The 16,454-nt window shown below is 41.6% G+C and overlaps 1 protein-coding gene and 1 long non-coding RNA gene across 2 annotated transcripts in view; both read right to left on the bottom strand.

Moving 5' to 3' along the window:
* The window catches only part of NPC1L1 (NPC1 like intracellular cholesterol transporter 1), a 163,615-nt gene that overhangs the window by 74,251 nt on the left and 72,910 nt on the right, over positions 1–16,454 (bottom strand). The window contains 2 exon segments of the mRNA XM_085636098.1: positions 593–762; positions 2,470–2,642. Coding sequence (XP_085492224.1) covers positions 593–762; positions 2,470–2,642 — 343 coding nt within the window.
* Positions 4,942–8,418, bottom strand: LOC146784335 (uncharacterized). Its single transcript, XR_014970916.1, has 2 exons — positions 5,141–8,418; positions 4,942–5,066 (listed from the first exon to the last, which is right to left on the bottom strand). It is a non-coding gene; the product is annotated as an uncharacterized LOC146784335 (long non-coding RNA).

The following is a 16,454-nucleotide window of genomic DNA, read 5'->3' as shown; positions in this document are numbered from 1 at the left end:
TGGGTACTCTCGGACTCCAGACACTCCTGAACCTCTGCCATGGCTCCCAGGTGGTGTAGTGCTGCCGTGGCTCCCAGACTGCCTACCAACACCCCTCTCAAGCATCTCTCACCAGCAGGGCTTTAAGTGGGCCGGGTCCTGCCGGTGCTCAGCCCCTGTAGTTCTAAAAAGCAGGTGCTGAGACAGGTCCCTATCGGGCTCTCCATTTTTGCCCTCACCCTCAGGATGAAAAAAAAACAATCTTAACTCTGCAGCAGTACCACCCTTCACTGTCTTTGAGGTAACTTCAAAGAGACTCGTTATAGTTCTTTCACAGTCTCATCCTTTCAAAACTGAAGCCTATTCAATGTCCTATGCAACGAAGCTATAGTTGGTGCTTATTTCTCTTAATCAACTAACAACCATTGGCAAAGCCAATAGTCCTGGCTTGTTGTAGGAGTAAGAGTAATGCCAGTTGTTATATTATTTACCTGGATGCAATGACAGAAGAAGCAAATAACCAGTGGGGCGGCACACTATGCTAAGCATACATTTTTAGCTTAGGTGTTTTAAGCCACGCCCTGCTTACATCGGCCACGCCCCTTTAAGATACCCCCCAGTTCTTTCCTCCCAGTTAAAGAAAGCCCTGCTCACCAGCACACGGCTGCACCGGGTGTACTCGCCCAGAGCCAGAGCGATATAGAGAAAGATGACGGCATAGCTGATGGTGAAGATGGGGATGTCTTCCACTGTGGTGCGGCTGAGCTCGTCCTCCAGGGAGCGCTGCAGGATAGAAAATGGGTAAGCACAGTTGTATTTTTGTTCATTTATCTGTCATAAAAATATAAACATCCTCACTGTAAAAGACGAACTGGGAGGATTCTTGCAAGGCCAGTAATACTAGGTTTTCAGTGAGCCTCATGTCTCGTCCCCCTCGGAGATATTTTGGAAGAAACATAAATGTGTCTATATTTACTGAGTTACGCCGTCGCTTCGGCCAGAGCATCTAAAATGACTTATGGGTATAATTAAGCATTACTGTTAAAAAATAAACTGGATTCTTTGTAAATCATTTATATTACACTTGTTAAATTCAGGGTAAGCATCGCTGTCATTTATTGAAAAATATCTTAAGTGAAGTTGGTAAAAGTTTACTATTAGAATAACATTACTTATTAATTAATTTATTTTAAATAAATCAATAACAATTATGGCTAAAATAATTTGGTAAAATTATATTTAAAATAAATGTACACAAAGTATAATGTTAGTGTCAGCATTAGCATAAGGGTTAGAATAAGGTTATCATCATTTTTAATATAATAATAATTTAGGCTTAGGGCAATAATCTATTTCATACAATAAAAGTTAGTTTGATGTAAATTGATTTAATTGTAGAGTTTATGTTAGTATTGTGATTTGATAATATTAATGTTTTATTCTATTAAGTACAATAAAATAAATGGGGTTAGTGCTGTAGTTTGTATTCATTTATTATAGTACAAATTATTTAAACTCAGGCAATTTTATTTAAAGTTGAGGTTAGGTTTAATGATAGAAGAAGAAACCATACAATTTTAATCAATTAAACAATTCGAAATTCTAATTTAATTCAGTTTAGGGCTAGGCAAAGTGTTCGTATTAGTACAAATTAAGATGATTAAACTAAAAAAACAAGGCTATTAAAACAATTAGGATTAGGGTAAAGTTTAGGTTCATGATGGAGTTTAAATTCGGTTTGGATGAAGTGAAGGGGGTCGATGGAGAAGTAATTTCAATGCTCTTAATAAAATGAATAAAGTAAAGGTTAGACAAAGTAAAGGTGTGGAAGTAAGGACATGGGGAAGTGAAGATAGTTGACTTATAACACCCAAGCGATCGCCTCTAAAAATATGGCATAAGGCACAGTCCAGCAAAAAGAACAATTGATGGACAGAATGCAGAACAATGTCATACAGTCACCCCAGTACAGAGATCTGGGTCTAAATTCATCGTTTTTTTGCTCCCTATGCCATTCCAGTTGGAACCCAGCCATATGCAAATCAGTCTTGACCCTATGCCCAATGGGAACAGTCCAGCCTGAACTGCCATGCCAGGTCCTCCCTGAACTGGAAACAAGCAACCTAGGACCGGTTTCGGAGTTTCACCCCTCTTCAGCCAGGATAGCTTGATTCCAGTGACATGGAGAACACGGGACCCACGTCTGGGCATACCCATCCCACTCGGGGTGAAAATGCAAAAACAACAGTTGATGGACAGAATGCAGAACAATGTCATGCATCCACCCCAGTACAGAGATCTGGGTCTACATTAATCGTTTTTGTGCTCCCCATGCCATTCCAGTTTGAAGGCACACTCCAGTCATGCTATTCTGTCCAACACCCCTTCCATGCCGTTTGCGCCTTACATTTTTATTCCCAAGGGCTTTCCCTTGGTACTTCCATGGCCCTTTCTTCTGCTGGCCTGTTCTTCCTGTCCACCCCATCTCACCTCAGCCATGTATGCGAAGATCAGCTTGCTGTCCTTTTTGTTCTGGTATTCCTTGAGAATCTCCAGGAATCTCTCCTCCCACAACATGACGTACTCGAAACGTGGGTCAGTGCGCGCAAAGTTGTTTAGAGAGAAAGTGAGGATAAGCGCCTCAGACTCAGAGAAGTCTTTCCCTAGAAAGAGCATGAGAAAAGAAACTTGAGAACTGAGAGTACAAATACAGAATTTAAGAATACATATCAGCTTATGAGAGTCATGGGAACATAATGTGGGTTAGGGCATGCAAATCAGCACTCATATTAGAGGAGAACATAGGAGAAAAAGTTTGAAGAGATTAGATGGAAGCAAAGAGGAGCAGGGGAGATGGTGTCAGAAAATCTTATCCTTTGGTAAACTGAGGTGAAGGCTGAGGGCTACTGCCTCAGGCACCAAATGCTGAGAGCAAGAACAGGTTGTGTAAAAATATTAATTGAAAATGGAGTTCTTGTGGTCACAACCGCCAAGTTCTGTTGCTGCAAAGAGCCAAAGAAGTATGGGAAGAGGGGCACGCTCCTCATTGCCAGTGGAATAAGTGAGATTGAGGGGTTTAGGTTGTAGGGACTAGAGCATTGGAGTCTAGGGGCTATATGTACAGAATTTAGGGATTGTAATTTCCTAATTGCAATTCTTACAGAATCACAATTACGAAATAGCAATTCCTAAAATGTGATTCCTAATCGGTTTGCAAATCGATCTTTTTTTTTTAATGAGTTTTATATAGCGCTAACTAGACTCGAGGCATCGGGTATCAGAGTGCTTTACATGAGCACCAGTTTCGGTACAGATGAACACATTCAGTTTTTTTTTTTGTTAGGCACGGGGAGATTAAGTTATTTGCCCAGAATCACAGGATGTTGAGCGTCTTTGCCGAGACTCGAATCTGGTTCCCCAAGTCCGAGGTCGACCGCTCTAGCCGTAAGGCTACATCCTCTCCCCTCTACCTTATGAATGTTGATAAGGAAGGTCGCAGTCCATTAGGAATTGCAGTCATCATGGGATAGTGGCCTGCTGGGGTCACCGGAGCACTATGTCTGCGATTGCTTTTTAATAAACCAATCTTTTTTTCTTTTCTTTTTAAATGCAGCCTGTTTTCCTTAAAGTCTTGAAAGCCACTCATTTTCTTCCCGTGGAATCCAGAATTCAAAATAACCTACAAGGCCTCTTCAAAAAAAGAACCCTGCTACTTTCAAAATCTACTCGCAAATTGCAGCTGATCGAGACATCAGCACTTTATTCAACAAAAAATATTCAGATGACAAAACCAACTAAGTAAATCCCTGGGTTTCCATGGTCCCAAAACTTAGGAATGACTTTGGCATGTACCGGAGTGCTTAGTGCAGTCACCCTCAGTTCAGAAAATACCTGAAGTCTGAACTTGTATGTGCTGCATTATTGGTGTCAATAACAGTGGTTTTAGAGGAATAACAAGTGGGAATTAATCAATTACCACCGTGAAGGTTTGTAGCTGGGTAGCTCTGTCTACTGCATGTTGTGTTTGAAGCGGAGCTTTATTTAATCAATCCCAAAGTATTTTAGAGGATTTGAGCCTTTGTTATATCATCTTGAGAGTATAGGTCCACTTTATTAGCAGTGTTTATTGGAATTCCTTCTGGAGATGGCCTTTTTAGTGCTACATGATAAAATGCACGGGATTTCTGACTTGCTGTTTTTCCCACTATACAATAGATTAAAAAAACGAAACCCCAACTTTTCACAGGGCATCTCTGAAGGCAGAGATGTTTCTTCTTTCTGCTTTATCCTTGGTGCTCTGTGTAGAATTTCAATTTTGGAGCGGCTTCTCCTTTTGAGAGGAGGAGCGTCGCCTCACTAATCAAAATGCCCCAGAAAAGCCCCAGATATGAAAACTAAAATGGGAATAAAGTTAATTTATTACAATTTGATTTTTCATCCTCCCCATCTCAAACTCAGTGTCAGGACGTGGTGGAGCTTGTTGCGTGGTAGCAGCAGGAAGGAGGGTGGGCTGACTCTGCACTTTTCAAAAGTGCGCATCTCCATTGGGCAGGCTGTCTTGCGATGGCTAGCCACACATGCGCACATTGAAAGCTCTAACCCAGCTGTCTTAGGACAGTTGGGTTAGAGCAAGTGCAGGGCTCCAGTGTCCTTTGGAGCAGCGAGAGAGGCCGCTTCCTCCATTCCTGGCGCTGCTCTCATGCAGCATGAGAGCAGCGCTAGGATTGGTTAGGAGAGTTGTTGAGGGTGCCACGCTGCAGAAACCGAACCGAAGCGTGGTCGACGTTCGCGCAGGTAAGTGTGTTTTTTTTTCTTTATTTAATGTGTCCTCCACCCATTTGCCTGCCTCACCACTCTCTAGTGGTGCCAGCTGCAACTGGAGTCATTGGACCTATTGCGTAAACCATCTGCGTCTAAGTAATAAATAGTCGGTGTGATGTATCTTGCCGCAAATTTCTGAAGTTGTGTCAAAATTTGAGTATGAAGTTTGAATAAGACAAACTGATTGTATGATCAGGGAAAATCACTGAGAAGGAAATAACTTGCAAGGCACCTGTATTCATGGGGATCTTTTTATGCTTTCTCCTCTCTGCTGGTCATTTCCTCACCTGCACCACAGGACTAGAACGGTAGAAGAGGAGCAGAGAGGAGACTTTCTCACATAAAAAGCAGAAGCTGTTGTATTGAGGGACACACAGTGCAAATAAAAAACACAAACAACAAACAGGAGGCTGTCGCAGAAGCTACCAAAAGACGCACATTCACGTTGTGGCCATGCTGCTCTTCATGCCGCTCTTCCCCAAAATACATAGAGATAATGGGAAGAGTGACTCTTAAAAAAAAACTAACTATACGGAGGAAAGGGGAACAGGTTAAGCCTTTAGACAGGGACTTTACCACTGGACAAACACTAACTCTGAGCAACTGTCTGTGAATGTCTTCCATGTCTTAGAACCCATGTGCAAGAATATATATGAAAACAATCGCAGCATTTTAGGAACTGTGATTTCCAAATTGAGATTCTTTCTGAATCGCAATTAGGAAATCGCAATTTCTAATGTAAGAAAGCTTAGAACTACTAATGAGAGATTCCTAAGTCGAAAATCGAACTACCTCATGAATATTCATGGAGTAGATCACAATTTGCGACCTATTAGAAATAATATCCATTCCAAGGATGGTGGCCCGCTGAGGTCATCAAATCACCAAGTTTGTGATTGCTTTTAAATAAAGCATTTTTTTAATGCAGCCTGTTTTCCTCAACCCGTTAACCACGGCGTAAATTCCGCCGCGGTGTGGGTCATTTAATGAGCGGGCAGGGCCGCGTCAGCCAATGGACGTGCGCAGCACTACCGAGGTAGTGATCGCGACGGCCGTTGGCCGACGAACGCACGCGAGGGGTTAAAGGAAATTTGGATGAGTTTCAAAAACAAAAATTAAATGTTTAGCTTTCATTTTCTTTGACACGCAGATTTTATTCTTTTTAAAGCAAAGAACACAGATAAACACAGTAAAACAAGTCAAGTAACTAGGCATTCCAGCTGACACATGCAAATATAAATCAACAGTGGAAACCAAATCTATAATATTCGCACCACTTGCCCCAGATTTTCCCATATTTATGTGGCAGCCCCATGCAGCGTAAATGGGCTGTTCCTTCTGAGCACACCACTTCACTGCAACCTACCTCATTAATATTCATGAGGTTGGTCAATTTGTGACAAACTTGGATTCGCTAATTAAAAGTAGATACGTTTCATACATTAGGTATAGTGATTTCTTAATCGCCAACAATGTTTGTGAAAACTGCAAACACCTGCGGTGTTTTAGGGTCATGGTTCACAGAGAAGACGGAATAGTGGTTGTGAACAGATTTGCTGCCTTGACTAGATGGGTAGTGCGATGGGTGGGGGGGTGGGGGGGGGTTTATGTTCACTTAAGAGGGGGGACTGCCTTTGTTATGCATGTCTCTTCTGTAACTTTCATTAACTATCTCATGAGAAAAATGTCAAAGTCGGTATGTTGTCTCTTGATGTGGTGGAAGTCTCTGGGTCACAGAACTTTGCTAAATGTGTATTTGACGAATACAATTTGTTTACAAAAAAAAACAGCAAACACCTCTGTATTGTTTTGCTTTGTAGGAGGACTTTCTATTGTTTGCTGGATGGTTGCTTGTAAGAAGTTCTGTCTTCCGAAGAAAATTTGGTGTGTCGTGGGATGGCTTTCATTACTCTCTCCGCTGTAGTGATTAGGCTACATTTCCCTACTACAGCCTCATTGACAGGAGTAAGTTGATTCACCTACTCTTCCCAAACTAGGTCAGCATGATTAATTCCACTGTGTTTTGCTTGTCCTTAAAATCACACAATGTTCTAGAGGACACTTAGATTCCAGTCTGTAACATACAAATATATTCATACACATCATATGTCACAATGCTATGAGAAATGCTGCATAGGTCATGAAAGGAGACATACAGTGTGTATGCTGGTGACTCATGCTGCGTCACTCTTAGTGCCCTGTTTGTGTATGTGTCTCCACTCCGTTGTCTCTGTCATTTACGGTTAGGATACCCAGGGCTTCGATGTCACATAAACACCCACAACATAAACTGATAACCATGGGACATCGGGAGCTTTCAGTGAGGTGCCTACAATCTCTGCCAAAGTCTGGGCTCTCCTTGGCTGGACACCTGCCCTGTGAGTTGAGTTCAGTGAGTTCGCGTCGGCACACTGATAAGCACCTATCTAAATTCCAGCCCACTATCAGATTGGCACGTTGCATTTTGGCACATTTCAGCTGAACACTTGTTGAATTTGTTCCAACTGAGGATCACACCACTGAGAGCAGAAGAATAAGCCAGGTAATTAGCAAAGCCCAACCCATGTTTACAACCAAAGTGCTTTCAGTTATTATACATGAGTGGGAATACCCTCGTTAGATAGCCCTCTGTTCACTGGGAAAGATATGCTTACCGGGTGGAAAAACAATGGTGCTTGCGACGAATTACCTCAGCTGTTTTCCATTTCACTGAATCTTTATGTTCAATATGAGGTGGGTGCCAAACTTCTGTAGTATAGCATTGTACTCTATTGCACTTTATTTATATTGGGTTTCATATCACTGATAGGGTGTGGAACACATAAACAGATGAGCTATGCTGTTAATTAGGATCCAACACCCCTCATCTTCACATCCTTAAATTGATCTGTATTGAAACACACAAAGGTAGAGTGAAACGAAGATGGAGAGGGCCTGCAAGAAAATGTGCGTTTGTATTGGTTGCTAGATTGGTCTTCTTGCTTTAGCCAATGAGATTGGTAGATTGCAGATACTGCCAGCAGTTTTCACAGATATCTTGAATTTTAATATGAGCAGTTCTACTGCCTACTTCTACCAATCGATCCTTTATGACCGCACATGTTAACCAGCTCTCATGGTTCCCAGGACACTAGCTCCTCACCTAAGCAGGCAAAATAAGGTCAGACCTAGAACTTGAGAAACCTGAGCCAAATTGCCTGAAGACAGGAGAGACTCGTTCTGTCCCTTGGCATCCCAGAAGAGCATCTCCCTCAAACCATGCAGTCTGGGAGCACTAACAAACAGCCAACATGGCATGCGCATCCTTGAAGAGCTATAGCACCTGTGGTCTTGTTCCAAGAGTAACTATCTGACGACCCTAAGGACCTCATGCAAGTATATGAGAAGTTATGAAGTGTATAGCCCTAGTTCTTTACTGAGAGATGACTGCACTGGCAGCTCGCTCACAAATTGCTGCCTGACCCCGCCATGCATTGGGACACAAATGCTACCAAGGTTTGCACTGTCAAACTTGGCGGACGAGATTGAAATTGAGGTCTACCGCCCATGGCTTACTGGGGAAAAATATATTCTGCCCTACGATACCTGGAATGAAGCATGTGTTAATTGTCTGAGCTCTCAGTAATGGCACACAAAGAGGAAGACGAAGATGAGCAGAGTGGACTTGGTATAGCCTGGACACCTGGACACCTAACCTGCATTGAAGAACCATCCAGTGGAATGAGAGGCAGTACAGGGCTGGTAGGAGAAAATGAGCTATGGAGGACACTAGTTGAGAATAACTGCTGTATTTTTACGTATCACACAATCAGTTATTGGAGGAATTTTCCCAATTCTATACAGTCTTATAATAATGTCATACCTCGCCTACATTTATCTACTCGTGACTTTTTTATTTACAGCCAAAAAGTGTTTATCCAAATTTTAAATTATGTTTACTTATGCATTCAGCTTTTTCTTTCTAAACATAAGTTTGGAGTTAACACTTATGATTACACTCATTTGTATTAAAACAATAAGAGTTTTATTTTCTTTTTTCTTTGTATCACAAATTATTATTTCAGCATCAATGCTAAATGTACAAAATCCATTAATGCATTTTATTTATTAATTAACCCTCATACAATAATAAAAACACTATCTACAGTTATGCAAGTGCCCACAAAAACTCAATGTATGCAGAATAAGGGGAGCTATAAAACATTTTCTTGTACCAATTAATGTTTTGACAATGTTTAAACAAATTCAGATATTGATCTTCAACTACATCACAGCCATACTACTGATATTTTTTCATTTACTTGGTAAACAAAGTTTTGGCTAGTCTGTTAAATTTCGCCTTCCTCAGGACATAAAAAATGAAGGGAACTGTTAAAAGCTTCTTTTTGTTGGTTGTTTTAAAAAAAATGAGTTTGGGTTCTGTTCATTCAGGGCAAATTGTACTCCAAACGTCAGTTTCAGGGGTTAATTAGAAGACTCCCATCATCATACTATCTAGCTTAGTTAGATATGGTGAGACCTCATACAATCTTTTAACTGCCTCAAAGATATCTTACAGAGATACAGTATCTTGCCTAGATTTCATGGAGACATTACTATTCCTGATCATGGGACGTTCATTTTCTTTTAGTTATCCCTCTTTTAAGTTCTAGACAATCTTTTAATCAAATGGATGTTCCTGCACACTCTATTTCGTTTGTCAAATTTGTCTTTGTGTGCTTTTAGTCCATGAAAAAACATCAGAATAATGAATATGATGTAGTTGGAGGTAAATATTTGAATGTGTTTAAACATTGTAAGAACATTGATTATTACAAAAAGATTGTACATTGCTCTCTTTTTTCAGGATGCATTTAATTTTAGTGTGAATTTTGAGTGAATGCCTGAAATATTGTAGATAGATTTTTTTATAATTGTATGAAAATGTACTACAATTAAAATGTATATGGATATTGCTCATTTGGTAATTATGTAAAATTAATATTTTATATGAAGAAAGAAAACAAAATAAACCTATTTCTGATTAATTTAAATAATGTAAAGTGTTTACCCAATTTATTTTCGTTAAAACGATAATACTGTGTAGAAGAGGAATAATAATTTACATTTAGGATAAATTCAGTTAGACTGTGACTAAAAAATAAGCCAAATGAAAAGAGATGTAGGAGAGGTGTAAAACTATGTAATGATTATTTTGATTGATATCAGAATGGCACCAACAGAAATTGTGGTACCAATGTCTCTAACATTGAGAAAACAAATAGAAATGAGAAAGAGAGAAGTATCGAGCCATATCTGGGACAACTTCTTAGATCAATGAAATGGAATAGAATACATTTGTTGAGCAGAACCTTTACCAAATTATGCATCTTGATGATCAGAAGAACACAGCATGGTGGCAAAGCAGCAAAGACATGAAAGTGGTGTTAACCGAATAGAAATGTTTATTGCCAACCTTGCTTTTTTAACAAGTGGAATGGGAAGAAGTAATTGAGAGAATGTAGACTTCATCATGATTATGGTGCTTGAAACTTAATGCAAGAAGTGATTTTTTAGTGCCGTGAAAAAAAACTAATGCATTAAACATAGGGCGTTCAAAATTATTCTCTGCTTCACCGGAATCCAATGTAAACTAATTTGGGCTTGGGCAACTTACAGCAACGTTTTGGATGCTCTGCTACAGATGTAAGCAGTCCAAGACTGAGAAAGTTACAATAGTTGATCCTGAAGAGAATGCATGCAGAACCTACATGCACCTGAAACTATTTAGATAGGAGACGAAGGAATTTTCTTGTCACTTTAAAAACAGCATGGGAGAAAGTGAAAATCCCTGTGGGATTTCACAATAAGCCATGTGAATAGAGGTAAGAAAAGGGTGGATCACTACTATCCGATCACAATCCCATAAAAAGTCGGTAATCCATGCTTGAGATGATCCCCGGAGACCTGGCTCTTCAATGCGTTTCAAAAGCATGTCATGGTCCCCATTATTGACGCAGATAGATCAAGCTAAAGGAGAGCGCCAGATTATCCCTGATCCTCAAAGTATTCTAACACATTCAAGGCCGGTGCAAAGGCAGCCTCAGTGCCTCTGCTTGGGCAAAAACACAGTTGCCAAGAATCACGATAAGTTGCTTGTTCCAGATGAGGAGCAAATACAATGACTCTGAATACCAATTTGAAATTTGCATTGCAGCGCTATTGCTCAGAGAAGGTCAAATTGGATGAAGAAGGAAAAAACAGAAAGTTCAGCCTCAGAAACTTTCATTGTGAAGGGTGAAAATGGATGCGGTGTCTTTAAGAATCCCTGAAGGTTTATGTAGAGTTAAGTGAAGTTAAATAGGGCCTTTCATATTGGCTAGCATGTGAGCTGGAATGTCCAGACAGGATTTAGATTCTTTATTCATAGAGTTCTATGTATGACTCATTACTGTTAGGCAGCGCTGTGAGCTGGACTGCTGTGCTGAGGATACCAATTCAGAATAAACAAATCTGAATTACACTTTTGGATTTATGTAATTACTACATTTCTCTTCCACTCACATTACTCAATGCCTTTAACAATCTTCTGCCAAGTGACATTAAAATATTCAGGGGCATATTTACAAGCCCCTATCGCCACAGGAACATATCTTTACAACACGTTCCTGTGGCGATACGGACTTTGCCTTATTTATAAGCAGCATTAAGCCACTTAACGGGGCCTAATGCTGCTTGTACATAAGGCACCCGTTCATGCTATACTTAGCGTGAAAGGGGTGGGCAGTGGGTGTTACGGTGGGCGTTCCGCCGCAACATCCATTGATTTTGACGCTTCCCCATATTTACAAGGTTGGCATAAATATGGGGCAGCGCCAAAATTAAGACCAAAAAAACCCTGGTCTTAACAGGGCGCAATGAGGAGAAATGCTTTATTTCTCCTTGTTTCTGCTGTTTCTATGTGTGCTGCATTGTGCCCTGCAAAGGTGCCTGCGTTGGCACTAGGCAGCTGTAATTAGCACCAGCGCAGGGGGAAACACAGGGTTGCACCGAATTGTTGGAAATAAGGTGCAGCTCTGCGTTTCCAAAGTGGTGGACCGCGGTGTTAAGCCAAGAAGACTAACGCTGCACTCCGCCACTTCCCTTGTAAATATACCCACCAGTTTTCTGACAGGAATCTTTCTGAAAAATGCCTTCTTTTTTCCAAAGTGTCCTTCTAATGGTAGTAAGAAGGCAGTAACAGACCTCTACAAGGTTTGTATAGTGTGCTTTACCTAATGACCACGTGGGGAAAGACTGAGTTCTGCAGTAAGATGTCAAAATGCACATTTAAGGACAGAGAAGGTATCAGGCTGAGGGGTCTCATGGATGATATGAGAAAAAAAGAACTAAAGAAGGGTGGACAGATCTTCTCCTTCCCCCTCTGAAAAACAGCCTGATGATGAAGACTCCCACAAAGGAATATCTAAAGAAAAAAGACACCTACACCACTCTCAATGACATTGCGGCTCGAGGTCTAAGTTATCAATGTTGCGAGCATAGACTCTGACTTGTTTGTCCTCAATAAAGGGTTCGGCGTCACATAAGTGGTGTTGTACGAAGGAGTCAAGATTAACTTCTAAGATCACCATCGATCGACGTTGAGACAGAGGCACAGAGGCATCATTCGACATTGAGAAAAGAACCTTCGATGACAGAACTGTCATCGTCGATGAGGACTCATTATTCGCCGTCGAGATCTTTGACGACGAGCCACTGATGTACAATACTGTCTCCTTCGACGTCCACAAAACAATACCTATCTATGTCAACATTTCTTTCAGTTGTCTCTATGCGGTCATCAATATCTCTACATTCACTGCTCTTGTCTTCACCTCAGGTGAGGGGAAATATACTAAGATTTTCTTCCTCATCATGTACAACTAAAACAAAAAAGAGAATAGAGATTGTAAAAAGGCTATTTCTGAGAAAGTGTACACCATATCTGCATCCTTTGCCTTTGCCAATGAAGCCAATGATCCCCATTGAGTTCAACAGCCATTAAAACCAATCAATCTTTCAACTAAAATGATTTCAAGGCATACATCAATGGCTCCAATATGAAAGAGGAGGCCAACACCTACTCCAGTCTCCACAAGAAAAAAGACATAGATCCTCAACAAGATCAACCTCTCCATCTACGCCCACAGATGACACTGTGTAATACACTTCAATTTCACCTGTGATCTGTAGATCTTTACTGCTGGATGGCATCACTGCTTTTCAAGTACTCATTAGAGGTGCTACAAAATTAATGTCCCTCTAGATACTCCACAACCTACAGTATCAGTTATTGTGAAAACCTTGTGGAATAGAGCGACTCCAAAGCCATTCTTGCCTTTCTTTCCCTTAGTTCCAGAACGACTGATTATTATCCAGGAAAATGGTTTAACTCTGACCACTGTCAAAGCAGCAACCCCCTAGGTTGCTTAAAAATATTATTATCTACAGCTGGACTCTGAGGGGCTTATTTACAAGCCTCTTGCTTCACTGGCGGGTCACTTTTAACATGGGAAAAGGTGAGGCACGGGCGGTGCAAGGGGCTTGTAAATAAGCCCCTGAGTTCTTAAGATCAGAATCTAATCCAGACTCCGTCATAGTTACATCAGTCTGAAAAAGACATGCTTCAGTGCCAGAAATAACAGCACTCTGACCATATATGACTGCAAAGTACCAATTATCTATACTCTGTAAAGAAACCACGTCTGTGGTACAAAAAGGAGCCATAGAGTCCGTTCCATCAAGCCAAAATAGATCAATGAATATACTCCAGATATTTTCTTAGTCATAAGTATGATCCAACTAAAGACTTATAGACCTATTTTAGATTTGAGATACATAAACAAGTTCATCAAAATGAAAAATGTCACCAAATGTATCTGCACCTGAGAGAAAAAGAGTGGATGTGCACCTTTGACCTACAAGATGCATACTTCCACATGCCTATAGCACATCTGTACAAAACATTTCTCGGGTTTCTTCTAGGGAACAAGCACTATCTATACAAAGTACTTCCCTTCGGCCCAAAATCTGCACAATGCACATTTTGACATTAGTAGCGGCTCAACTACGACTGGCTTGTAAAAGCTCACATTCCACAAAAAGTGAAAAGAGATTACATAATCGCTGTACTCTGTTGAAAAGACTAGGGCTCGAATCAGTCATCAAACGTCCATATCCTCTCCTGTTTATAGAATCTCTTATCTAAGAGGAACGTTGGAAACTACACATGCAAAAGTATATGCTTCGGAGGAGAAAGTATCTTCCATCCAGGACAAATGCCTCATCTTCAGGTCAATTCTTCACCCTACAACTAGAAGGTTTATTGCTCTGCTGGAGTCAATGGCCTCATGTATAAACATTGTTCCCATTGTGAGCCTGAGAATGAGACCTTCAACAATGCTTGAAGGACCAATGGTCACAAAGAGTAAACAATTGAGAAAACAAACTAACTCTAACATTACCAGTAAGACAAGCCCTTTCATGGTGGTGCAAGAGACTGTATTGATCGGACCCCCCCCCCCATCAAAAATACATTCTGTCACAGGTACTTATAACATAAGCCTCTCTTACAGGTTGAGGAGCTCGTCTACAGGACTTAACTATTCAAGGAAAGCGGTGAAACAGAGAATAATCGTACAACATAAATTATCTGGAGCTCAGAAAAGTTCACCTAGCACTCAAAGCCTTCTTCCTGCCTTCAAAGGCATCAGCCATTCAGATACAGACTGACAACACCACCACCATGCATTATGTAAAACATCAAGAGGGACCTGATGAAGACTTCTGTCATTACAAGCACATGCCATCTGGAATTGGGCTTTATTGAACAATCTGAACTGACCTGATAGAGACCTCTTACCGCAGATTCCTCACCTTAGAATATTCCCCAGGCATCTGAAGGGATCCAGAAAATCTTGAGCAGTACCTCTGCGTTCTGATAGGTGGTGTCTAGATGCTCCGCACCAATGCCGTTTGTGTCGGAAGTGACGTCGCAGTGCCTGCTTAAGTGCCACCCCAGAAACCTTTGTGAAGCGCATCTTTTCTTCCACCAGCTTTGTATTGCAGTCTTTGAGCAACACTGCATGCCTCTTAGGCTACTATTTCCATATGTTGTGGGGTTCTGTCATGCAGCTGCTTCCCATGTTGCCTGAGAAGGGCCGATTTACAGGAATGCTACTAAGTTCACCATTCGGTGTGGATTGGACACCATTGACTCCCTTGATAGAGCCACAGCTTCTACAGTGGTGCTTTGACCCACCACGCTTGGTTACTGTCAACGGGGGTTTTTCGGGGGATGTTCAGTCATCCTTGATTGACATGACCTTTGATGGGTCCTGCCTGTTCGGCAAGAAGGTCAACACGGCACTCAAGCAATTTTGTGAAAGCAGGGTCATGGTTCTATCTTTTTGCCTTTCCTTTATATCCCTACTGTGGCCGCGGAAGGGGCAATTTTGGGCATCCATAGTACGAGATTTACCGAGTACAACAGCCGGTCCAATCCTTTCAGGGAAGGTGGAACCCAAAGAGGATGTCGGAACCATGTCCAGCGAGCTGCCCAGTCCTCCGCTCCCCTGGGAAGCTTTCAAGCCTCTTTATTGTGCCCTCCACCCATCACACATACCCTGTAGAGGGCAGAATCAGGCATCACCTGTCTGGATCAGACCGGTGGATGCTACAGATAGTACCGAAGGGCTATGCCCTACAATTCATGGGCACTCCCCAACCATTTCCGCCATCCCAAGAGTGACTGACGAAAGACCATCTTGCTTTACTCCGCCAGGAAGTGCTGGACGATGAACTCTTCATTGGGTTCATCAGGGCAAAGGAAGCAAAGGCGGTCCAGAAGCAGACCATCATGATGGACAGTGCTCTGCATTATAATCTGCTACACACTTGCCAAAAAGCAGCCCCCTGAGGGCTTGGGAGCACATTCCACTGAAGCCAAAGCTGCGACCACTGCATCAGCTTGCGGAGTCCAAGTCCTGGACATCTGTCAGGATGCAATGTGAGCATGCCTGCAAATGTTTTAGAAGCACCACTGCTTAGACAGTCAGACTTTGCCAGTTCGGTCCTCCAGGACTTCCTGGTCAAAAACTGTTTGCAGACCCACCTCTGGAGAGGTATTGCTTTGGTATCTATTCCAAGGTAAGGAATCTGCATCTGCCAGTCTCTATCAAATGAACAAGTTACTTGCCTTTGATAACGCCATATCTGGTAGAGACTCTGCCTAGCAGCTGATTCTTACCACCTCTCCCATCATCCCCATTATTCTGCGGACTGATTTCTCCGTATAGGGTAACCCTTATGATGTCCTTAGTGTCTGAAAACTGAGACATCAGCAACCTTAGTGGCTCCGCTCTTCTGGCATGGAAATGTTACAAAAAGTAACTGATCTCAGTGTAATGGGGTGGCACCTATATAGGCACTGCGCACGTCACTCCTGGCGCAAACAACACCGACAATGCTAATACAGAGCAGATCGATGCAGAGGTAATGCTTGAAAAGGTTCCATAGCCAGTCTGACGCCTGAGGAATATCTTAAGGTAAGGAATCTGTGGCCAGATGGTCTCTACCAGAAAAGGTGTTACTAAAGGTAAGATAGTTGCTCATCGAGACTTCTGAAAGGCTTGATT

Source organism: Triturus cristatus, chromosome 11 (assembly GCF_964204655.1).
Source record: "Triturus cristatus chromosome 11, aTriCri1.1, whole genome shotgun sequence".
In the NCBI taxonomy this organism is placed as follows: domain Eukaryota; kingdom Metazoa; phylum Chordata; class Amphibia; order Caudata; family Salamandridae; genus Triturus; species Triturus cristatus.
Note: the sequence above shows the minus strand (reverse complement) of the source record. Positions and strands in the feature narration are given on the sequence as shown.